Consider the following 25,677-nt stretch of genomic DNA (forward strand, 5'->3'; position numbering starts at 1 on the left):
TATGCTTCTATGCGACTGGGCCGTGGGCTGAATCAACCATCCTCTGCTACCAAAATATGTAGCGTGGTGCAGAGTGAAGCTGCCCTCCACTACACATTTAATTTGAAGTCTTTTATTTTGTTCTGTAAAGAGCAAACATATACTTTATCATCACCGTTCGCCACACACACACACAGTGATTTCACACTCAAGTGTGTGCTCTCGTTCTCGGAACGTGTTCACGCGAGACTTCCCTTGTCCCTGAACACACACAGTGTAGCGAACGCGCTCATCCTGCTGGTCGGAGTTAGACACATACTGCTACATTCATGTACATTTTTCAAACAATAAACAAACCTTTTCTTACCATAAAACACAGACAATTTTAACCACACTCTGAACATGAGCTGTACCAAACGGAAACCATGTCAAACATGTAAATAATAATAATAATAATAATGTAGGTATATTAACCCACTGATGGCTCTGTATGCCACACTTTGTCTTTGCAGAACATTATGATGTCACAGTGAACAGAGTTGACCTTTGACCAGTTGGATAAAAAATGTCATCACTTCTTCATTTTGTCCTATTAGACGTGTATTAAATTGTGTCGTAATTAGCAAATGGATCCTTCAGTTATGGCCAAAAATGTGTTTTGTGAGGTCACAGTGATCGTGACCTTTTACTTTGAACATCATTTTTAATCACTCCATCCTTGAGTCCAAATGAATGTTTGCTCTTGTTGTAATGAAATTACAATTACAATTATTGTAATGAAATTTAAACATACACAAACGTGAGATGAACGGACAGACGGACAACCTGAAAACATAATGCCTTTGACCACAGCTGTCGCTGGTGCGGAGGCATAAAAATGTAAAGCGTATAGACTAATGCATAGAGGCTGTACATGTAAGCCTGTATGCAGTTAGATAAAATTGCATGCACACTTATCCATGTGAGTAGGTTTCCCTACCAGTGATGTAGATGAGAGCGTCCCAAGGGATGATGCCGTCTTTGCAGTAGAGGTTGAGGTTGAGCAGAGCACACTCCCTGTCACTGTCGTTAAACTCATAGCGGATGTTCCAGCCCAGAGGGCCAAACTTCTTCCTCTCCTAAGACACATACAGATGAGACATACAAAGAATGACAAGCAGTCACCATGCAAACACATACAACAGCATGCAAAGTACAACAAAGTAAAATATATACAGGCACATAAAGTAGTAATGATCAAGTAAGTATGAGGTTCTGAGAGAAGGTGTATGTAACCTGGATGATTGCATGGAAAAAGCAGATTCCAAAGACAATCTTCCTCCACTGGCGTCCCAGAACGTGGTCTTCAAATGAATTGCTGGAGATCTCTGTGAAGGCCCGTCGCATGTTGGCTCGCAGGCCTTTGGGAGGCTCATTGGTCACCTGGAAATGTCAAAACAGAAACACACAGGGCTTGATGATGCAGACCACAGTGAGTCCTGCTCAGATTGCCAAAAATCCTAGGGTCAGGCTATAACTCCATGTCGTGCAGGCCTAGCTTTGAGATTTGTAGCTCTCACGCAGTTCTCCATCATGGAAACCTGTATATAACTCCCACTCATTAGATTTTTTTCTAACACTGAAAGCTGGAAAATCAATTGACAAAGCCTGATCCCTGCAGATCTGTAAATACAAGTCAAATCATATTGTATATTAATAATATTCGAGATGGTAATTAGTGAAAGAACTGTTCAACAGTTAATGCATATTTAATTGATAATATAAATGATTACATAGCTCATATAGACAATGCATACTGGGAAGTAACCTGAAAATTTCTCTTACCAATTATTGAGAATATCTAACTTTACTAATGAGAGAGAAGAAAAGGGATTAAGTAATCAAATCACCCCTGGTTCCGATCATTTCACAGTAGCATCCACCAACGGAAAAGCAATCATGTATTATTGTTGCAAATATTTGTTCAACAGTGTGCATGTGTTACAGTGTGGAAGAAACCTTGAGACAGATGAGACTCCAGTTCTACTGCTTTGACTAGAGCCCTAACATACATAAGACTGTATCCGCAATACATTTTTAGATAATGCACTACCTCCATTAAAATCTATTATTTAGGAAGCTGTTCAGGACGGGTTTTACTAAAAAGTATGGGAGACACGTTAAGAGTACGAGTGAGGTCAACCTCGTCACTATGGATGACATCAGGTGTCACATCTATAAATGATTTCACCACAGTCAAGACATGACCATGAAGCCAGCTTTACTTTTTGTAGTCAGTAAATCATGTATTATAAAACAAAGTGTTGGACAGCACAAGGACAACAAAGGGTCTTTATGGTTTGATTTATCCTGCTAGTTTCCCCCACAGATGATTGAAATCTTACACAGTCATCATAGCTCTCATTTCCAGTGGAAAAAGAGTATAGGGTACTGAAATATCACAGAACTGATATACCAACTTGAGAATATTCCTGGATATGAAGTAATAAATGTCATTAAATTTTTCATTAAAAAGCATTGTTTGTGGATTGTTCTTAATGATGTGGGAGGAAATGAACTTTTCCCAGATTTAAGAGCTGGTGTTACAGCTAAAATAGCTCGATTGTTGCTATTATTTTAAGTTTTTCTTACACTGTGGTTTGTCCCAGATAATGCACAGTATACACAGATTCCATATTTCAACTTCCTCATTTCTGACTGACATCCAGTATTAACAATTTAAGTGAACTCTTTGACTTTTTAGCAACAAATAGCAGTCGTGGAGACACTCAGTAACAGCTGAATATGCAAGTTACAAGAAAAGTGTCTAACCTATGAATTTACAGATCAGTGAATGGATGACATTTTGGGTCAAGTCAGTTTCTTTTACATAACCCATGAAATTAAAAGCATGCAAACCTTCAATAAAATAAAAAAGTAAAAAAATAAAAAAATCTTTTCCTTTGATGCTAATTTTATTACCGCACAGTCTGGCATTAGTGGCCACTGAAATACTTTTAGTACTGACGTGATACTTTTTAGGAGAAAGTACCACCTCTGCCTTTTGTTCAACTAATTACAAAACGTGCAAAATGTCACATAAAGTACCAAGGAAAGGAATGCATTACATCCATTTTGCCTTTTTACTTGTAGTCCACTATCGGTCTCATTTATCCAAACAGACACAACTACAATGCTATTATGTAATGTCTCAATATACTACCATCAGGGTTCTTTTAGTTATTAATGAGCTTTCTTTAACCCACTATTTCTAGAACACACAACAGTATCATAATAAAATATTAATGTCTCTTGTACAGATACAATATGTCCAGTATCAACTTTAGGTTTTCCACACAAGTGTAAGAAGTTCTACTCATTATGGATATTAAGAATATATGCTTTCAAAGCATGTATGTCTATAGTCTTTATGAAGAATAGTGATGAAGAGCTACGTGCAACGGTAGACTGGACTGCTCACTGGTGAGAATGCAAAGTTGTTCAGCGATAAGCAATTTCACACTAGAAGTGATTGTAACAAATTTCTTCATACTGTGAACATTAATCCTGCAGAGTAATGGTTGACAGACAATCTTCAAATGAAATGAACTGAAGTGAGATTTCAGTGGAAGAGAGAGAGAGGGGGGGGTGGGGCGAGAGACAGAGAGAGAGAGAGAGAGAGAGAGAGAGAGAGTGTGTGTGTGTATGTGTGTTTGATTACCTTGACAGAGTTCTGAAGCACTGTAACAGGAAATACTTTGGTGGGCATGGAACTGAGAAACAGACGGAAATTCTCGTGGATTGATGTATCTGCACAGGAAGAGAGAGGAACATTATTCACAGCCATACGCAAAGAAAAGAACTTCATGGTTGGAGATGTTACTCGGCCCTGAGTCAGCAAATTCCAGAATGACTTTAACAAAAAACACAAGTCTCCAACATTGCTTGTCTTTCACACCTGTGGATTTACACATGCCATACATACATACATGTAATAAAGAGGCTGTAGGCAAGCATGGAAGTAAACTGCAGCCCAAGGCTTTTCTTGTGTAGTCCCAGTTTATGACCACTATAAAGACTGCAGAATCAACTGCACTGTAGAATCAACCACAGTGGCATGATTTGGGACAGTAATCATTCACTCCACACTAAAGTCCAATATTAGCCATTTTGAATTTAATTTGGTAAATCTATCACAAAATCAAATAAAGTATCAAAAATGTTTATATTTTCAAAAATGTCTACCTGTTGTATAATTAAAAGGAGCCTGTTTAATACTATTAAAAGTCATTAACATTAAGAAGATTATGTTTAAGCTTCATTAACATGTGCCCTTAGAGCTATAGCCTGATCTAGTACCTGTAGCCTTTCAATTTGAGGCTCCAGTGTAATTTTGCCTCTTGCGTCATGTTATACTTAAAAATATGAGATTGGAACTCTGTCACTTATATTCTGCTAAATGACATATTTTTAGTGTATCATCATCATGTGCCAGTTAGTGTGCATTAAAATTCCAAAACAAAAATAGATTGATCATTCAATCTTATTTTCAGGTACAACATAGAAAAATGTGATGAAAAAAGAACAGGCCTCGTCCCATAGTCAGCCCTGGTGTTTCTGTGCTAACGTCAACATACCTGGCTCAGTGAAGGTCTTGATGAGCTCCTCCATGGCTAACATCCAGGAGACAGCTAGATGGCAGTTCTGCAGAAAGATCCAGTTCCCACTCTTCAGTGCTGCAAGGATCATCTTCTCAGCTATAGGCCCCTGGCCTTGACCCAACGAGATGGACTCAACTCTGAGAGACATCATGTGGAACGATGATAAGTATCAGTATTTCTTTATTTATTTTTTAAATAATTTTTTGGGGCTTTTTATGCTTTATTGATAGTACAGTAGAGAGACAGGAAATGGGGAGGCAGAGAGAGGGGGAATGACATGCAGTAAAGGGCTGTCCGATGCGGGATTCGAACCGGGGCCAACTGCAGCGAGGACCTTAGCCTCTGCATATGGGGCGGATGCTCAACCAACTGCGCCACTCAACGCCCCAGTATTTTTTTATCTTTTAATTTTTTGGAAGGCAAAGCTAGAGGGATTCTAATTAAGGTTTATTGTGTTGGAATACTACTACTGCAAAGACAACATACTTTACAATTCACTCTTAGCTCCAATTCAGCTATCCTATGTGTGTATTTTTTTTTTTACCTGTCGATACATCCTCTCTCTTTGGCAAAACGCTGGAAGGCACCCATGGGGTCGGATCCTGTGCTGAGAATGAAAATCAGTGGGGTGGTGGGGGACATGTCGTTGTAAAGCTTAGCCAGGTCCAGTGGAGGGTTTTCCACAAACTGCTTTCCCAGGCTGACAATCACAAACTCTGTTGCTGCAAACACCACCTGGAAGGAGAGGAAGGAAGTACAGAACAACAAAGAGAGTGTGACAGCATCAATGTAAGACTATCAAGTAAAAAAAAAAAAAAAGGTAATGCGTTTTATCAAAAGTGGACAAAGCATCACTGCAGAGACTGGAAGGATTAATTTTCTAAGATCCAGTTGCTGACACGCCTGGTTTTCTATGGGAGTGCAAAGGTGAGAAAAATGTTTTTGTATGGTCTTGGTGAGGGCTGCAGGGAAGGCTGCAGGTCAGTATAATTGTAAATTAATGCAATTAGCAAAATTTTTTTTGGGCTTAAAAATAAAAAAATCATGTGACACTGACAACATTTCTTCTCATTTGAAATTCCTCCTGTGATCCTGTAAATCTGGAAAATAAAAAAAACAATCTCCAAAACCTTCATAAACACTGAATCTCTCTAGAGACTACAGGCTCACCTTCTCCTCCATGAAGCTCTTGATAAGGACTAGCTTCTGGAATGCCCCCAACCTCTCACTCCAGTAACCTCTGATGCTGCTCTCGTTCTTAACCTCTTTGGACTCCCCAAGAGGAGGCAACTCTGACACATAGTCTTCCCAGGTCTCTGGATTAATAGATGCTTGAAAACGTCCTAAAGGAGTGGCAACTCATTTAATGCTACACAAATCTGTATTTCTAAGACTTTTCTAGAGTGTACATACAGATTTGTAGACTATGTGGTAAAAGAATGGTAGAAGAATGTAAAAGAATAGTGACTCCAGACAGTGAAAAATTATGTTTTATATCTAGGTCAAACGTTCTAGTTCTTATATTTAGCAGAAACATTATTCACTAAATATACTGATTGTTGCTGGATCAGACAGGATAACAATGGGGTTGGGTTACCCAGCTTGATGTGGATATGGGTTTTGGTGATTTCCTTGGAGATGTCCTTGAAGCAGGGCAGTGTGTCCTCCAGCTCACAACATGTCTGCCAGTAAAAATCACTTAGCCATGGCACATCTGGCCGTTCTGCATAGTCCTACAAGATAGGGAAGTACAATAGGGGACCATTACAACAACAATAAAGGGAGGAGATGGGGAAAAGATGGAGGACAGACCTTGAGTAGAGAGCCACTAAAGAAGAATAAAATTATGACAATAAAAGTGTAAAGATAATATGATTCAAAACATCCATGGAAGGTAAACAGTATAGATGAGATATAGTCGCATGGATATGCAAAGACAATTTTGAAAAGCACTCAAAATTAGCAAGAAAAGCGTAAATGATGCATGTGTTGAAGCTGCAATGCAAAAGACAGGACAGAGATGAAGGAGAAGAAAGGAAGGACAGCATTAGCATGATGATCACAACGGCTGACAGGCAGCACCTCCAGCCTAACTAATGCCATATAAAAGAAAACCAAATGGTGGGTGAAAACAGAAATATACCCCTGAGTAGCATTGGCTGATCTGTATTGTGATCTGTATAAATTCATCAATAAAACCAGAGCTAAATCTCAAAGGTCCTTTTATTCATTACTCTACTCAACTTTTCCCCCTATTTTTTGCTCAAACCAATAGTGCCTCAGCTGCACATCCTTCTGCCCAACCAGGGTTTGACAGAGAAGATAAGAATTATAGAGAAATACAGTATAGAAAGAGAGAGAAAAGAAAGAGAGCGAGAGACACCATTGAAATTGCAATATTGCAAAGTTGCAATATTCTGAGGTCAACAGGACTCTTAGGAGTTCATATGACCTCATTCAACCCCTCTGAAGGTGTCCAGGAGAGTCCTATGTCTGACTGGAGGTACTGAGACTTTTGCATGGTTTGCTCAAGGCCTATTTGCATGTCACAGGCAGGTTATATGGACAGCTGAGAAACAGAGATACTCTCAATTTCTTATCTCTCATTCACAGAAATATTTATTTTGTCAACCTCTCCACAGAAAGATTTCCTCATGTTCTTTTGTCTCCAACTGTCTGTGTTTCCATCAGTGTCAGTAGTTCCTCAGCAATAAGCTAGCCAACAGAAAGAGACAGCCCGACTGTCACTTTGTGACAATAGACTTTTTTTCTATCAACTCAATCCCTACATGAGAGGGGAGAGAATGAAAATATTGCCTACAGGCCAACTTAGGGGGATTTTCGAAGGGGAAAATAAAACGGCACCTTGTTTATATGTAGTTACGACTATCCTGCCAACAAACTGTAACAAATTTCTCAATTTTTTTCTAATTATTGGAATACCTGGCAGCCAAAAAAGATGAAAAAAAAAATACCATTGCTTTTTTCATTTAGAATTCATGACACAGTTAAAAACAGGCCGTTATCTCCCTACTCCTGCAGGCAATTAAGCCTCATGCCTTATCATTCGTTCTGGCGTCAGTAGTCAAATCTTCTTACTAACAGTTGGCCACTCTGGTATATTTAAAGCTCTCTGAATAGAGAATAGCTGAATGGATGTAATTCAGCTATTCAGCTCAATAACTCTTAGGCCTGTTGCATCAAATATGTATAAGTTCAAACCATAGCACAATGTGGGTGTTAGGCTATAACTTAGTAAAAACTGGTTTCACATGTTACTACTATAGAGTTAAGATATAACTTAGAATTTACGCGTTACCCAAGCAGGTTTAAGTCAGGCTGTTAGAAAATGGCAGATGCTCAAGTTAAAGGACCTGTTGCTAGGTGCTTGTAACAGAAACTAATAACTGTTAGGGTGTCGAGTTCAACAGTATTTCTCTCCAGAAACTCTTGTTGATGTTTTCATTACTTATCAATATATTTATGTGTGATGAATCCTCATCTGAGTAAAGAAAAAAAAGTACAACCAGTGTGATTGATGATCATAATCATTTATCCATGAACACTACTGATGCATTGCCATATAATTTTCATGGGTAAAAATGTAATTTCATTTGACACCAGCAATTTTTCAGCCTGAATTTACTGACTTGATTTTACACCTCACCTTTTCCAAGGAAGCAGCTCCTCTTAGAAAGTACAGCCATTCCCCGTCGGAAATTTCACCACGCTGCCTCATGATCTCTACACACAACATGAAGCTGTAGATGAGCTTGTGCTGCTCGAAAAGGCCACGGGACACATTGATGTAGGAGTTGAGCAAGATCTGGTCCAGCAAGATCTGGAGACGCTCTTCTAACACACTGCTTTTCTCTGACGTCTCAATGGTGGAGTTAAATACCTGGCAATGGAGAAAGAAATGAACAAGAATAGGACAGAGTGATATTCAGAAGAAAATAATTCTATTAAATGGCTGCTTGGAGTCCTTTCATTATGTGTTCCTGAGAAAAGTCTAAACTAGAATTAATTGTGGTTGCCAACCGTTACAGGAAATATGGTCACAATCTCACAATGGGATGTATGTATGTCTGTACAGATGGACAAGCTGAAGACGCCTCCAGCCACAGCTGGCGCAAAGGCATAAAAACTGAGTTGGAGATTTGTCTGTGAATTGTAAAAAAGAGCCTGGTTGCTGTGTCTCACCTGTTTGAAGTATTTGAGGGAGAACTGGTACATTGGATCAATCTCAGAGAGACTGGCGACAACAAAGTATAGGACAGAGCCTCGGGTGGCCACGGGCCGGTAGCACTCCCTTGCAGAGTTGATCATCAGCTCAGTAGCCTCTGCCTCCTCCAGACGGTGCTTTATGGCCTCAGATGTCACCTGAGGTAACAGCAAAGGTGTAGGTTTTGGTTTTTGGTATGGAAAATTTTTGTCAGATGAAAAAAATAGCATGTGTGAACACAAACCCAAATTAACAGTCTGACTCTGCAGAGTTTACTTGAACATGTGTTTGCTGATATAACTTACCTGAAACTGTACTTGTATCATGATTTGTTCTATGATTTTAAACAGATATTTAACATTTTTTTTAAATGAATAGAAATATTGACATGACAAATTTTCAAGAAAATGTTCCAAGGATATAAATGTTTAAAACCCTGTAGGTAGTGTCCTGCTCTGTTTGGACCTACTCTCTGCTGTGAGCCATGTTCAAGAAAATTTGTAGCCGTGTCCTTTCATTTTGTTGTTTTTGGGCAACACAAGAGTTTCATGACAGAACCACAGTGATGCTCATTTCATCTTTAATTATATCCAAAAACCTTTGGATTTGTATTATTTTTCATTCAGCTCATGAAGTTTGCCAGATCATTGCGTATCCCCAATATCCCCGTCTTTCACTGTTTTTCGAAAATAACCAACATTTTGCAGAAAACATACAGACCGGCTGCATTGATCTTACAAGTAACACAAAGCAGAGTTAAAATGATAAGATCGATTGAGATGGGTAAATACACTGATAGGGACAATTCAGCAACACCTTGACATTGGTGGGGAAATGTCTCTGCTGTCCATACACAAATCTACATAAATGGGTGACACAAAGGAAAATGCCAGAGAAAAGAAAAGAGAACAGCAAGCGGAAAAAAAGAAAAACTGCAAACAAAAGTGGAAATTATCTTTGTAGATAAATAAAGATTATGTCAAATTCATTATCTTAATAGTACAGAAAAAGACAGGCATCCACATTTCATTTGCCTTGTCCCAGATTTACCTTTGACTCCTGGAGAGTCTGAACAAGCTCTTCATTATCAAGAATATTTCCCTCAGAGGTGAAGAGAAGCTTAAGGATGCGGTCTTCAATATCTTTCAGCTGATTACGGTCAGCGTTGATCCGCACAATCAGCTCATTCCTCTGTTCCTCAAGATGTGGACTCTCCAGACGCACCACATCACTGAGGAGCAAGAGGGGTTACAGGAAGATTGCAAGAGAGAAAAGAATGTGGGGCCAAGAAAAAAATCAAATCTTTCAAATCTTGTTCAAGGTAAAAGTGCAAAGTGCATAGTCTTACTGTGGTATATAAAGAGTTATATCGTGGTTTGTAAATGTGAATCACATGGTTTGGATAGGTTGCAATATCTGTTTCACATGTGTGTCTGTGTACCTAAGTAGTTGGTCCTCCAAGCCTGACTTGGTCACAGTGAAATTGATGATTGTAACTTTGATGCAGACCTGAAAGACAACAGAAAAACCCACACATACATTAAACAACGCCAAGTGAAACTGTCAAAGATAAACAGAATGCATTTCAATTGTGAGTGACAGCCATCACTATTCATTCACACAGCTGTAATTCAACATTTGCATTGAACACTTTGTCATTCTCAAAACCATTTTAACTACCATGTTGGATTTTAACTGTCATGTCGCTTTGAATCCTTTGTGTATTTGACAATTTATATCCAACATAAAGGCTTTAAACACAAGTGTCAAATACTTCATGCTGTCTGGTTCTGTCTTCATGCACTGCTGGTTTGAATCAACACCAAAGTAAAAACTTGTATTCACAGGGTGCTGCTGCTGTGCTGGTGGAGAATAACTGTGCTACCGTGGCACAAAGGTATAAATGTGTATTGTGTGTTATTCCACAAAACGTGTACCTTTTCTCAAGCCTCCATAGTGAGCTTATATACCTGATGCACAATTGCTTATGAGTATGAGTGTGTGTGCTGTCCTTACCTCTGGCAGGTAGTGAGGATTGGCCATCTTAGTGGTCATATACAACCTGAAGTTTTTGTCATAGTCAATATCTGAATCTCCGAGTCGAATCAATGTGCGTCCACCAGACACAAATGTCTGCTTCAACAGTATGGGCTCCAGCGCTGGATCTAGGGTCTCCTTTAACTATCCACAAACAGTACAGGTATACAAGAATACACATACCAACTGTCCATAAAGCTAGTATAAACTAAAGTTAAATTATATTAAAATATATTTTACACCCTTTTTATGATCAATCATCTTTAACCATGACATGGGTGGTGTGTTCCTACCTCCTCTAACAGTACAGGCATGCCCATGCGAATGGCATTCTCTAAGGTACGAAGAAAGCTTGGGTCCGTCAGCTTGATCACCTTTAGGCCATGCATAGCTTCCTTGGAGCGAATCCATCGGTTGGCCTTAGGGTGAAAGAAATAACCTTTATCTAATAGGATGAAAAGATGGCCTCTTTCCATATTTTGTATATTACAAAAATGAAAACTAACAGCAGACAGAGTTAGAGGGATGGAGGAGAAAAACACTCAAAAATGTCAAAAAAGACAGACGATTAGACTTGTCAGTGATAAGGACAAAGAGCAGAGAGTTATATAGGGGCCTAAAAAAGGAAACTGTGACAATATTTCCATCCTGTACATGTTTGTAAATATGGGTGAGCTGGTTTGTGTCCTTTCTATGTGGGGAAGCTTGACATTGTGTGTGTGTGTGTGTCCTGGGGCAGAGGCCTGTCTATGACTTTGTGTCTGACTGCTTCTGACAGGAAGTTCTATTTTGAGAGGTTTCTGTTCTTTACGCTGGTACTGCAGCCATGTAACCAGTGTTTTAAATCAAATTAAATCCCAATAAGTTCTGAGACAAGGAATCAGTGGAATTCAATATTATTTACTTTATGTTTCATAACACAGTGTGTATACAGCACATTTACATTTCCCTTACATGACACAGTGTGTGAAACTTTGGGTAAGATAGATGAATAAAAAATGTCAATGTCTTTGAATAATAAACTAATTATCAACAAATCACTCTTGAAAGACACTGAACAAGAGCTGCCTTGATCCTAGTTTGTAGTTCACCTGATCCTGAGGGTCAATCATAAGAGGCCAGCGGCGGCCGCCGGTCACCAGGATCCCGTTCTCTGTGGAGACGGTGTCACGGGGCAACCCTTCTGTGTTCCACTGGCGGATGACGAATGGTTCACCCAGAATATTGATCAGGCTGAAGCTGGAACTGATGGGGATGTTCAGCTCCTGGCACTGCGTTATCCACTGGTCGATTAGCTGGGGAAAGGGAACACACATACATGCTCTTTTATTTCCGATTATTTTTGTTTTGCTTGAGAGATTTTAGGTGATTTTTAAACCTCTTGTTTTGTGGCAAATTTCACAATTTTCCCTTTTTAATCAATTTTCTTTATTACTTTACTTCTGTCTTTTAATGTTGTACATACAGATTCAGTTCAGTGCTATTACTGTAATGAGAATTACATCTCACAAAAGGTACAAATACAATAATGAGGCAATTGGGCTCAGTTTGTTTCTTACGTAGTGCACTGTTTGTGATGTTTGACACTCTAAAGAATGCACTTCCTGGATGAACCAGTTATCCATACTGTAAACCACAGTAGCCCTTAAAGCTCTCCACCCCACCACAGCACACCATACCTACCAGCTGTCTGTAGTGGGAAGTGAATGCCCCATAGTAAGCTACACAGGCAGCTGCAATGAAGACATTTCCCACAACGTTGATGATCTCTTGGTCAAACAGGGCAACACTTTCCTGCCAGCGTACTTGCTCATCACCTAGAGCAGAAGTTAGCTTCCCTGCCCTGGTCAACCGAACTTGTGTTAGCGCCATGGTGTTAACTTTGAGGAAGGAAAAGGGTCACAAAGAAAGAGACAAAAAGAATATTAGCTGGAAAATAGGAAAATGCTGGCAGACTTTGATTTTCTTCTTTAGTTTCAATGAGTAATGAAACCTCTTTGAACAACTTTGAGATAGTTGACATACAAGAGTGGAATTTGTGGTGGAATTTTCTTAATCTCTACAGATTTCCACACAACAAGAGTAATTTCACATAAAATATACATTTGATGGGCAGTTTAAGACACAGGTAGAGTTTAAAGTGGTAACATATAAAGGGTGCACCCCTCACCCAAAGCCTCCTTCTCATTCACACTGTTGTCAAACTGCTCCTGTAGGATGTTGATCTCGTTCTCCACCTCCTGAAGCTGTTGTTGCTTGTCCCTCAGGGTTGCCATGGTCATATCCAGCTCTTTCTGCATGGGTTGGGATAGAAAGAGAAACAGACCGAGGTCAACATCATCAATAAAACATTTAGACAATATTTGAGCCACTGCTCATTCTTATCATTAATTCTAATGTATTTGGAGCAATCTTGGGTGGGACGAAAAAAATGGGCAGCAGTGAGATTTTAGTATATAGTATAAAAAGTGATATCCATAAAACTGACATTTGTGTAAGTACTGTATGGGGTAAAGCTTTTATTTGTACTGACCTGCGCCTTGGCCAGCTTTTCTCTCTTGGGGCCGACTTCTTTGAGAACTCTGGTGTAAAGATCCATGGCTCTGACCCACATACACATCGATCTGCAGGCTCTGGATACCTTCTCCACCTAACAGCAGCAAAACAATGGGCATTACAACAAGCAACAGATACTGAAACACACTGTATCACATTCCATAATTTACAACCAGGTTACAAATCTACATAGCTCATTTCAGTGGCATGAGTATGACCATAATGCCACTATCAAAACTTAAGCAGTTATTTTCCTGTTGCTATTCCAACTCTGTTTACTCTGAGCCCTTCTCCAAAATATCAGAGTTTTTGACATGAAATCCAAACAGACCTTCTCAGGTATGAAATCAGGGTTGTTGATGTATTTTTGCAGTTTCAACAGGATCTGAGGCTTGATATTGTCCTTGTCGTAGTCCGTCAGACGCCTGAGGAAATTGGAATCTCCCAGTAATTGCTTGGCGCCAGGCCAGTCTGGTCTGTAAGGATAAGGGCATGTAAGCGAGGAGTTGTGCAAAAAAGGAAACTAAAATAATACCTTAATTTATATGGGGACAAAATAAATATCTAAAAAAATAATATGTGCTCTGATTTCCAGTTTGATTTGTGGCAAGTTGTTACACATTTATAATATGTGGTGCATGAGTTAGCAAACCCAGCCTAGAATTGTCAACTGCTAGCAATGATATAATGATATGCTGCGGGCAGAACAACAAGTAGTAAAAGGTGAAAGTAAATAGGATACTGGGCTGGACTTATTTTGGTGCAGCATTGCAGCATATTAATGACTGATGATTATCTAAGGGTTGACAGAGTGCTGAGTCATGAGATGGGAAGGTAATCCCCCTGAGTGCTGACAAAAAGAATATATGAGATTGAAAAATAGGCCCAAATCTCATACATTTGGCAGATACACACAGAGAAGTCTATGATTATAATGATGATGACCATTTTTGAAATGACTAAAATGATGTTGATAATGCTGAAAATGCTATTTTGAAAATATCAGCAAAAATCATTATCAACCACCTTCATCTAAGATGATAATGATGGCTACAGAAATGATTGTGATTATGATGATGGATCAGGATGTTTGACGAGCATCTTTTTTGAGATTGTTCGATAATCTTGCTTTTTTTTGTTTTCACTTGTCCTATTACCTTGGCTATACACTAGTATTTTTTTTTTTTACCTAACAGAATTAGAATTAGATGACCATTCGCGATTTGTATTGAATTAAATCAATTGTGCTGAATAAATGAAACACTCATCATATGGATATTATATATTATATTTCACCAAGCCCTTAATGTCTGGTCTGTCCTTCATGCTCCTCTGACATTATAATGAAAAAGGCCCTTGTAAATGGCATCTGTCATCCTTAATTTGATATCTTTCCTTCTGAAATACAATATTAGGATGTGACACAACTAGTGAGAGGCAGAGATATAACTATTAAATCTTAATCTTTGAGGAAGAAAAGTCTTTTTTGTTAGAAAAAAAGAGAGGCATACTGACTTGCAGTTGAGCAGGATGCAGACTGCCTCCATAACAGTCATGACTAGGTCTGGGGGTTTGGTGAACACCTTGATCTCAGAGATGTCAGCCTTGTCAAGAGAACTAAGAGCCTGATTGGCACCCTCCAGGGCAGGCAAGGCCTCATCCAGGTCCCTCTGGGCATCATCAGCTATGGCCTGGGTGTCTTCAGCTTTGACCTTGGCTAAAGCCTCATCCTCTTGCACTACTTTACGCACCTGTGGCAAGGATATATTTTTGCATTATTCACACACAAACACTACAGAAATTACAAAAGGGTATTATGCCTTTTTGGCATCTTATAGCATCATATTTTTAAAATTTCTTTTCAGTTTTGTAGTAATACTATCTTATGTTTCTCTTTCTCTCACACACACGCACGCACGCACAAACACACACACACACACACACACACACACACACACACACCTCATCAGCACTCTTCTGGTCAACAGCCAATCTCTCCATGAGGGCATCAACATCAATGGACTTTTGTTTCAAGACTGGCTCCAGAGCAGACAGGTCCACTTTCATTTTGTCCACCAGCTCATTGGTCTCCAGCAGTTTGGTCAGACCGTTCTTCACCCGATCCCTGGCCTATTCACAAAAACCCCAACAAACATATGCACTGTATTATCCCTCCAGACATAATCTACAAAACAAGACATTCAATGCATTCAAGTAACAGGCATGGTCACAAAGAAGCTGAGAGAAAATTACTGACAAGAAATTTCAACCAAAACTGACAACTTATCGCTTGTACTGATATATGTTCATGGATTCTGATGGTTCAACGTACAACCACTAACTCCTGTCTCTTCTCGTTGAGCATGCCGAGGTAAAGGTTGATGAGCTCCAGGTAGGAGGTAGGTGTGGTGTAGTATCGGCGTCTCAGCTCTGAGTAGAAGCGCTCAGCCATGTCAGTGACACTAACATGTATCTCCACGCACATGGCTGAGAAACTCTGCTTCAGCTCCTCACTGCCAAAGTCCACATTCTGGAAGAAGGCCTGAGAGACAGAGAGCAGTGCCTCACGAGGCCACTGGGCACCAGAAGGTACAAGGGAAGAGAGGAATGGTGAGATACAGAGCAGCAGTAGAAAGGCATACAAAATTAACAAAGTATAATAATAAAGAAATTCAATAATGATCTAAATTACAAGCTTCTGCAACAGAGTTAAAACAAAAACTCAATATGTTAACAAAAGACATAAATAATGATATGAATTGAATACAATAAACTACTGTACAATCCAAACAAGAACACAGGTAAAGAGACTGGTGGATAAGAGAGAAGATAGAAAACCAGAAAAAAGGCAATAAGAAAAAAGACGGGGGCAGAAATTTATGTCAAAGTGGAAAGAAATTACATTTTGGGTATTACTGCCAGGACCAGCAGCATTGTGGGAATGTTTCAAAGACTGATAGAAGAAGGGTGATATGGACTGGTTCGAGACTAGTAGGGTCATTTATCCTACCATGCACGTAGGTGATGCCCATAACGTGTGTGTGGTAGTGGATGTGTACCACATGGTATGACTATGTTTGTATTGTATTTCTTTCTATCCATAATAATAAAATAGTGATAATTTTCAATTTCAAACACCCAACCCAAACAGAGCAGAATACATAGATAGATGTGGTCAGAAATGTCTCAGCATACCTGCACAAACCAGTCAATGGTGCAGCAGTTGACGAGTGAAGGAAACATTCGACAGCGGGACCTGAAGGCATCGCCTACGGGGCTCATACACAGCACTATGTGCAGCTTCTCCCGTACACGAGAAATGAAATACTGGAACACCTGAGGGCATGAACACACACACACACACACACACACACACACACACACACACACACACACACACACACACACACACACACAAATGCAGAGAAGATTTGGTAACTTTGAGGGTTTGGTATCAGCAGGCAGGGAACATTAAAGGCTGATGTTTTCTTACAGCTTGCATGAGGACACTGACTTTAACTGACAGTTCTTGCCCAGAGTCTATGACTACTGTGGCCCATTGTGGAAAACACTGTGTATGTGTGTTATGTCTGAGATGTTATGTAAGTTCTTAATTATCTTTGATCAACTGATAGTGGTCAGTCAATTTTAACCTCTTACTGCAGTTTTTGATATTGATGAGCCCTTTTCTTAATTCAACATCTTAAATGTTACAGGGGTAGGTCTGAGCATTGTTTTAGACTGGTTAATTCAAATAACTTGGAATGGACTCTCTGCATTGCCACTGGTGTCAGTAAATTGGCCTCAGCCCCTTTCAGTTGTGGGTCCCCTCAGGGATCAGTATTCCCTAACAGGCTGTTCCCTCTGGTTTTCATTCTTTGTCTAAAGCTGAGCTCACTGTCTGCTGGTTGTAGCTGCACTTGTCCCGTACAGAATGAGAGTGTGATCAATCATCTCAGCTAACTCTTGGCAAGAAAGCAAATAAGCATATTTAACCAATGTCATACCATCCTTTTAAGTGGATAATAAGTCTTACCCTTGAGCAAACCACTGTCCTTTTGAGCATCCTTTGGATTCAATTAGAAAAAGACACTCTCTTGACTTCTGCATTAGTTAGATTAAAAATTTCATCTACATAGGTTCAGAGTCTGGACAGTCGTCATTTGTGCTATTTCAAAAGTCTCATTTCCTCACATCTTAAGGAAATTGCAAACCCAGTTTTAATTAAGAAGATAATTGAATGTATAACAAAGAACATCATCTTTAAGATTAAATTATTTTTACCTGCAACTGTGTCAGTTTATATAAAAAAATCTGTTGCTGTGTTGGTATTGTTTGTGTGCATAAGATTTGTGGTTAATATAGAACAAATTATATCAATAAAAGCTAACAAGAAGCTAAGAAGCTAACTATACAAGAAGTATCACTGACAGACACGTACATTTTGGCAACTTTCCAACTCAATAATTTACTCTTATCATGTGATCATCAGGCACTCTGAATTTATCTGTTTATTTCTACGTTGTAAATATATACTGAACTATATTTTTATTACTCGAATAATATGTTGGTGCGTCTGTGCGTACCTCATCCCTGTTCTCCTCACTGATTCCAGCCTCTTTGGCTTTAGGGCGGGTAGCAGCCAGTACTTGTTCCAGCTCATCTTTCTCAAAAAGGTTGGGCACCTCACCAGAGTTCAGCATGTTGTTGATATCCTCCAAGAACTCCTCCACCACAATCTACAACAGGCAAGAGAAAGTGGATAGCAATAATCATACTTGGATGTACAAAAAGAAAAACATGTCTGTTCTTTTAACATCAGCCTTTCTTCATACCTGAGTGTCTGTAAATAGGAACACCATATCTCTGCCCTCCACACCAGCCATCTTGTAGAGCCTCCTCAAGTCTTCATGGAAGCTGTCATAGTTGTAGCCTCGACTCAGCTCTATCTCAAAGCAGCGGTACCCACATATATGGGCTGCTAACCGAGTGAGCGACTGTTTGCCGGTACCTCCCACTCCGACAAGCAAGGAATTGCCTCTCTCCTGGCGAATCATACGGGCAATCCTAGCAGATGAGAGGCCAAATCATTGTCAACACTTGTAACAAAAAAGCACGAAATGCAAACTCATATGCACTGTGTGTTCTGACAGTTTTCTATCATATCATAGCTCTTCTGTGGGATTAGAGCACATCGGTCAGGCTTTGCTCCCAATGCAAATCAATGAGCCTTGAGCCACCATGACCCTGGCGTCGGTTTACTGGTTGTCCTTCCTTGGACCACTTTTGGTAGGCACTAACCACTGCATACTGGGAACACCCCACAAGACCAACCCGTTTTGGAGATATTCTGGCTTAGTCGACTACACATCACAATTTGTCCTTTGTTAAAGTCACTCCTTATGCTTTCCCATCTTTCCTGCTTACAACACATCAACATCAAGAACTGACTGCTCACTTGTTGTCTAATATATCCCACCCCTCGACAGGTGCCACTGCAACAAGATAATCGACATTATTTACTTCACTTGTCAAAAATTTCAATGTTGTGGCTGATTGGTGTATGTGCCATTTTATGCAATAGAGAGAAACATTATTAGTTCTTGGGCAAGGTTTTTCCACATATCATCCGATCACTAGTATAACTTCTTTGGTGTAAGTTTTGTCTCGCATTTTGTACCACCTACAACTAAAATCCATTAACCACCAGCTAAGAAATCACCGCATGTACACACCTGGAGACATGCTCAACGGCATCCTGGAAAAACACTAGCTTGGTCTTCTTGGAAAAGGTCATGTTGTAATCATCGAGGTAGTCCTGGAGGACAGTCTGGATCTTATTCATGTCTGTCAGATCCTCATACAGACGATCTTCTTTCTCTGCACCCACCTATAAGGGTTTATGAGATGGAAGGCAGAAGGAACATATAAAAGTTGTGAGGTAATTTAGTGTAAACATAGAGTCAAATGTTTTATGAACTTATGAAGCTCTTTCTATAAGAAGATCTGACCTTGATGAAGTCTCCAAATATGATGGGCTGAGTCACAAAATATGACGGCTCCAAATTAATACTAAAATATTTGCCTGGCAGAAAGAAAGAGAGGGTCAAAAGATGATTGTTCTCTGACTGGTAAAGATGCAAAAAAAAGTGGAAAGTGGGAATAGTGACATTTAGTAGTCCAGAATGTGCAAGATTCAAACAGTTTGTGTATTTAAACCATGAGAGCAGACTTTGTGGAGTTCTTACTGGCCATCTCACAGACGATGGTGTTGAAATACTTCTTGTCTTGGTTGTTAATGAGTCGATCATGGAACACCCGCTGACACTCATGGCAGAAGAGACGGAAGATCTGGTTCTTATCTCTCACTTGACTTGGCTCACACTGCAATATACCTAAAAATAAAGAGAGGGAAATATGAATGGAAAGGAGAATTGATGGATTTTTTTCACTTTAAATCAATATGCATATTACTTAGCTAGAATGTGATGAAAAAAAGAGCTGATGAAAAATATCTATATATATAGATATAGATATATATAGATATTCGATATTATATCGATATAAAACATATCAATAGAAAGAAAAACGGAAACAAAAGCACAGCAACCTCAGATATGTTTTTTAAAACAGAGTAAATATATCCCATAGAACTACAAGATGCAAAAAACCAACAAAGGAAAGGTAATTGATGAAAATCAAATGATAAAAATGTGAGATGTTAGATGTGTAAGTCTTTGTATATAACTGGCACTGTTTAAGAATGTGAAACAAGAGGCCTGATTGAGTGTTTCCAAAAAAGCAAGTTTGCTGCTCATCATATAAAGGTAATGGTTCTGAATTCATAAATAACGTTGCACAGAGAGAGACAAAGTGATGTCAACAATAGAGATGATGGGACGAGTGGGCATTCATTTATTAACCCTCACCAACAGTGATGTATATAATGATAAAAAGGTACTCTGTGTTTGAGTAATGTACTCTGTCTATGTTGAACAAGTAGTATGTGGAAAATAGTGGTAGAAGTCACTTCAGTTCATCCTGGTGCTCTGATGATGCCTGCTGGCTAGGAGAAGGGAGGGACAGAGGGAGAGGAGGCAGGGGAGGTGATGGTGCAGACGATTTGGGAGCATGAGGCTGAGACAGAGCTTATAAGTGTTGGTAATGTGGTTTAAAGAGATAAATCAGAGCTGTATCTCATGCTGTGGAGACATTCTCGGCATCTGTCAGTCTCTTTCAGCAAATCCAAAGTTTGTGCTGTTTAGGAAAAGAGACGTTGTACAGACTGTATGCCTTTGCTTCCTGTGTTTCAATTTTATGCATCTTTTCCTTTGTCTCTTATATTTATGTTTGCCTCCTCATCCACAACATATTTAAAACTCTGAATGCAAAATATCTATAACTGTGTACAGCACAGGCAGTGAAGCAGCTCAGGGCCATTAGTTGGTAGCAAATGTAACAAGAAAGACTGTTCTTTGCAGAGTCCTGGGTGTCCAATGAGTTGTGTGTGTCTGTGCTACAAACAATATGTGTGCCCATGTCTCACCTTGGACACACTTGGAGAGGTCTCTGAGATTGAATACATAGTGGGACTTAGCTGGAGTGGGCAGCAGATCCACACTCAAACGGTTGTAAATCTCCACAGCTGCATCCACAATCTGTCCAGCACAGTCCTTCACCTCTTGGGAAAACTCACTGAGGAAACCATTCAGGATGGCCTGGAGGAAGGTTGGGGAGGAAAAGACTTTGCATCAAGCATGACAGAAGAAATTAAGTGTGACTAAAGAAAACTTTAAGGAGTAGGAGAAATGGAGAAAAGAGAAACAGCAAGAGAGCCAGAGCAAGAGTAAGATATTATACAGCTTTAAAGCTGTAGAAGCACATGTGACAACTCAATGAGAGCAATAATGCTTTTTATACTGATTGTGTGTATGTGTGTTGTATGTGAGTGTTTAGGTGTGTTTATCCTGACATTGAAAATCTGTTTAAGGCTGTGCTCTGAGGGTGTGGGCAGACACAGCATGCTGAAGTGGCGGATGAATCGGGGGGTCACAGGGTTGCGTCCTCCTCCTGGAGGAGCACACGCTGCTGCAATGGTCATCTCCTGCAGGAAAAGAGGGAGGGAGAGTAGAAAGGCAGGAAGGATTGCAGAAATTAAAAAATGAAAATGAAAAAAATGGGGTGAAAATATAAGCAACACATTTCCCATAAGAAACTTGATCAAATGTCTCTTGTCATTCCATCATCTCGAAAACCATCTGTAGTCGGTAACTATATTTGCATTTTGTTAGATTCAAATAACCTATTAGCGCTACAAAATTAAGACACATGTTGGCAGTGAAAGTAATCAGATTCACAGTTGGAGCAGGCAGGAGTGGGATGGCACATCATAGAGAAATACAAAAATCTTTCTATAAATAAAATCTTTCTATAAATGCAGAATACAAATATGGGTCCACAACATTAACTCACATACAGACGCAAACACACACAGGCACACAAGATGAATGGATTTCTGATATAAATGGACAGTCTTCATTACTCCCACTAGAAGGCAAATTAAGTTGATGCTGACTGTGTGAAAACAAAAACTAAAGAGCTATATGTACACTTTTTTAACTTAACAGAAAACCAATCTTAAACAAATCCTAAACATTAAAAAGGGACTCCACCAGTTTACAAAATACAGCTGTTTGCAGTCCTCCAGAGTTAAATGAGAAGATCGATATTGATTTTTATCTCTGAGTCAACTACAGATTCTGGATGGTAAATAGCTAAGTACAAGGATTGGAAAAAAGAAGAAACTTGACTATTCTATCTAAGGTGCTTTCCAATAACTCCACAACTATCATGCTTGCAGGATTTATGTTCTGTGTTTAACATGTGCAAAAATAGAAAACAAGACCCCGAAGCTTACACGAATATGTCAGACTGAAGGTAGTTTGGCCAACAACAGCTGGTTTCAGTAACTCTGTGCAGCACCTCTGAAGTTCTTTGTTTTTTTTTTAAATTGACAGCTAACTCTAAGACATCCGCTCTAAATGACTATTGAAGGCTGTTTCTACTAGTATGTTTGCCGATTCATAAAAGGGACAAACACATCTATAGGAAACTACAAAAATAGCCATTTGTGGGACTTAAAGCAGCCAAAACCAGCTAAATGCGCAGTGGCAAATTAACTCATATCATTTGTGCATATTTGTACCTGGATCTCCTTCCAGAAGAATTTATTTCTGTCATAGAAGCCAGAAAAATCTTGGAACTGTCGCAGGAGTTCTATAGGGGGCTGAGAGCCATAACTGTCCAGCTTGGGCATATTCAAGTCATCAACAAAGACGACTAACTTCTTGTTACCAGGAGCACCTACAGGGAAAAGGAAAAAAATGATGAGACAGAGAGAAAAGGCTTAACAGACATAAGACTGCCAGTTGAATGGATAGCCAGAATGTTGATATGTAGATCGACTGAAGAAGCGGGAAAGTGAAGGACAACCGTATGATGAATGAATGGCTAGAGCAAAAACTGTTGCAGCCCCTCTTCATTAGTGTGTTTATGTAGCTCCAAAATGATGTGAGAGCTTGCTGGAGAAAAGTGTTACAAGCTACAGCATGTAATCTGAATAATAAACAAGCATGGCTGCAATGGCAGTTTTTGGCTTTAAAAAAGGGTTCGACTCAGCCATCGCTGAGCATACATTGGTATGCAGATGATGTAAATAGTAAGCAGTAATGCAGCAGATATGTGACCAGGCACGCTTCTTTAATTTTCTGGGTTTTAATGTTTTAATACATTGTCCTTAAAAAATTTGTTCTCCTACCCAGGATATTTTTCCTCTTTTTCTCCAGTTTGGACTCAATGATCTCTTGTGTGCAGGCAGAGGAGGTCTGAGCAGAGAAGCTGATGTAGACAGGAAGGTATCCTGCCTTTTCCTGGATATTGTTAAGAAGGCCCCGAGCCACCACAGACTGCAAGGGATAGAGATATTGAAATGATTTGATAACACCAACACCAATTGCTTCTTGTTTGATAGTCTGAAACTATGAGAAATTGCAACAGCAAAAAATTTTAACATTTTTAAAATAAGATAATTTACCAAATCTTAACAATCAGTCATCACTGTGGTGTTAAATATTTATTTTACAATTACCTTTCCAGCCTACTTTTTTATTATATTATGTTCATTATTTTAGTATGTATTGTTAGTATTTATTTCAATTTTTAAAATATAGAAAATTTAAATTTAAAATTTCTTGATGACCAAGAGAGAGTGTAGACTACCTTCTTCCAAAACACATGGAAGCACCAGCCACTTTGCTGAAAGCAAGTTTCACAGAAAGACTGGCTGTACCATGCTTGGGAGAAGATATGCGTAAATAACCTTGTGTAGGGACATAAGCATGGAGTTTCTGCATGTCCATGGATCACAGAGGAGCTATCATTTATGCCTTCAAAATTTCAACAGAAAATGATGGTTGTGGTGGGCAGGATTTTAAGTCACACTGACATTACAGTACACCACTGTTTTACAACTGTTCAGGAATCCTCACCTTCCCTACTCCAGTGTCGCCAGTGAAAAGTACAGAACGTTGCACCGATAGCAGTTTCTCCATCAGGTATCCGTAGCGGACAGTGTCAGTGGTGGGAACCAGCATCTCAAAAAATGGTTGCTCGTTGCTGTATTTAAATGAAGGTATTACCGTCTCCCATGCCTCCAAACGCTTGTGGTTAAAGTTCATGTACACGCTCCACAGGGTGCCAGACTTCGGGAGCTACACAACACATAAGAATGCATGTGAATTAACAAACACACAAACACTTCACATAAGACTGTATGTAAGTTAAGAAAAAATCTGGCAAAATCTGGCATTAAAGAAACTCATTTTCTTTTGTCGATTGCTTTTGTTTGTAGTTCATGCTATGTGGTGCTTTGGAAGTTTCCCTGTGACGTGTGACACTGTATATGAATGCCATATTTCCCTGAATCCTGCTGTGTGTGTATGTGTGTGCAGTTTGTATTCCCTAAAGCTTCACTGGCTTCCTCTTATGGTAAACACATAAAATGTACACAAACTGTTTTCTGATGTCATAATTATTAAACTTTCATGATACACACACCGCCAAAAACCACAAACAACAACATTGGTTCCGTATTCATAGATGGATAAACAGATGTGGAAGCATGTGAGGTGTTACAGATGCCTTCATGAACCTTTCACTTGCTTGCTCACTCCACCTTCAATTTAGTGAGCCATGTTCCTACCCTACTGTCTTTTGTTTCTGTCAGTAAGACATTCCTTCAATCATCTGCCACTACTGCCCAGCCAAGATAAACCTCTCAAACAATTAACTTTCCATTTCCTGTTGGGCTGAAGGACTCATAATATCAGCCTCCACCCTATTTTGTCTAATTCTCTGCACCTCATTATTTACATATAAAAGTGATTTCCTCTATTCTATAACCCATGATTCATAATTCTCTAAAGTCGGCAAAACAGTATAATGATATTCAATGGACTTCTATAACCTTGGTGCAAAGCTCATCCTTTTATCTAATTTACTTTTCCAATATGTTCCTTGTAACCCACTGAGGGTATTACTAAAAAGTACACAATGGATGCTCTTTCCTAATGTCTTTATTTCATAAGAGTGACTAATATCATGTAAGAGCAGAATACCCTTTCAGATTAGCTGTTCCACAGCTAGATACATCCAGTCTCCAAAGTACTTTCGTGTAATATATAATATGAGCTAACCTTCAGGCCTTTCCACATATTCCATGCTAATACCAGAAAACGTGCTGGAAAATGGATTTGACTCTCAGTTATAGAAGTGAGGGACAAGATATGCTTTGAGTGGCAGAGAATAGTTATAACAGCAAACCTGTGTTATTAGAATATGTGGTGTCTGCAAATGTTCCTATATAGAGCAAAAACCTGTCATGCGGTTCATCTATATCTGTATGTATCATTCTGTGGATGTGTGCACACATAAATACCTTAGCAATATTGTTGTCTTCAAACTGCTCTCTAACAAAGGTGTCAAAAGCATCCCAGTAAGAACTGGTCAGGTTGCCACCTACTGCCCATAGGTAGCAAAATATGAAGGTCTGACATAATATGCCATTGAGGTGCTTGGAATCCTGACACAAACACAAACACAAAAGAGGAGAAGAAAGTAAAAATTAAAAAAAACGAAGTTTACATGTAGCATACAGTATGTTTTCGTCAAACATGGAATGTA

At 39.3% G+C, this 25,677-nt stretch overlaps 1 protein-coding gene across 4 annotated transcripts in view; it reads right to left on the reverse strand.

The window, feature by feature from the left end:
• The window catches only part of dnah6 (dynein, axonemal, heavy chain 6), a 61,156-nt gene that overhangs the window by 13,720 nt on the left and 21,759 nt on the right, over positions 1-25,677 (reverse strand). For all 4 annotated transcript variants that reach the window (XM_087178179.1, XM_087178182.1, XM_087178181.1 and 1 more), the window contains 33 exons: positions 25,433-25,576; positions 23,985-24,206; positions 23,255-23,402; positions 22,643-22,800; positions 21,410-21,541; positions 20,984-21,155; positions 19,686-19,832; positions 19,449-19,522; positions 19,173-19,327; positions 18,273-18,504; positions 18,024-18,176; positions 16,633-16,773; positions 15,770-16,012; positions 15,400-15,567; positions 14,953-15,188; positions 13,769-13,913; positions 13,415-13,531; positions 13,052-13,175; positions 12,565-12,761; positions 11,973-12,176; positions 11,175-11,300; positions 10,861-11,025; positions 10,286-10,353; positions 9,895-10,075; positions 8,823-9,002; positions 8,287-8,520; positions 6,217-6,352; positions 5,790-5,962; positions 5,164-5,354; positions 4,596-4,756; positions 3,680-3,768; positions 1,255-1,401; positions 959-1,097 (listed from right to left, as the gene is read on the reverse strand). In XM_087178179.1, coding sequence (XP_087034305.1) covers positions 959-1,097; positions 1,255-1,401; positions 3,680-3,768; positions 4,596-4,756; positions 5,164-5,354; positions 5,790-5,962; positions 6,217-6,352; positions 8,287-8,520; positions 8,823-9,002; positions 9,895-10,075; positions 10,286-10,353; positions 10,861-11,025; positions 11,175-11,300; positions 11,973-12,176; positions 12,565-12,761; positions 13,052-13,175; positions 13,415-13,531; positions 13,769-13,913; positions 14,953-15,188; positions 15,400-15,567; positions 15,770-16,012; positions 16,633-16,773; positions 18,024-18,176; positions 18,273-18,504; positions 19,173-19,327; positions 19,449-19,522; positions 19,686-19,832; positions 20,984-21,155; positions 21,410-21,541; positions 22,643-22,800; positions 23,255-23,402; positions 23,985-24,206; positions 25,433-25,576 — 5,302 coding nt within the window. The remainder of the gene's footprint in view (positions 1-958; positions 1,098-1,254; positions 1,402-3,679; positions 3,769-4,595; positions 4,757-5,163; positions 5,355-5,789; positions 5,963-6,216; positions 6,353-8,286; positions 8,521-8,822; positions 9,003-9,894; positions 10,076-10,285; positions 10,354-10,860; positions 11,026-11,174; positions 11,301-11,972; positions 12,177-12,564; positions 12,762-13,051; positions 13,176-13,414; positions 13,532-13,768; positions 13,914-14,952; positions 15,189-15,399; positions 15,568-15,769; positions 16,013-16,632; positions 16,774-18,023; positions 18,177-18,272; positions 18,505-19,172; positions 19,328-19,448; positions 19,523-19,685; positions 19,833-20,983; positions 21,156-21,409; positions 21,542-22,642; positions 22,801-23,254; positions 23,403-23,984; positions 24,207-25,432; positions 25,577-25,677) is intronic.

The sequence above is a fragment of the Seriola lalandi genome, unplaced genomic scaffold (genome assembly GCF_002814215.2).
Source record: "Seriola lalandi dorsalis isolate HSWRI2012SDOR001 ecotype SW California unplaced genomic scaffold, Sedor1 jcf7180002054678, whole genome shotgun sequence".
Taxonomy (NCBI): Eukaryota; Metazoa; Chordata; class Actinopteri; order Carangiformes; family Carangidae; genus Seriola; species Seriola lalandi.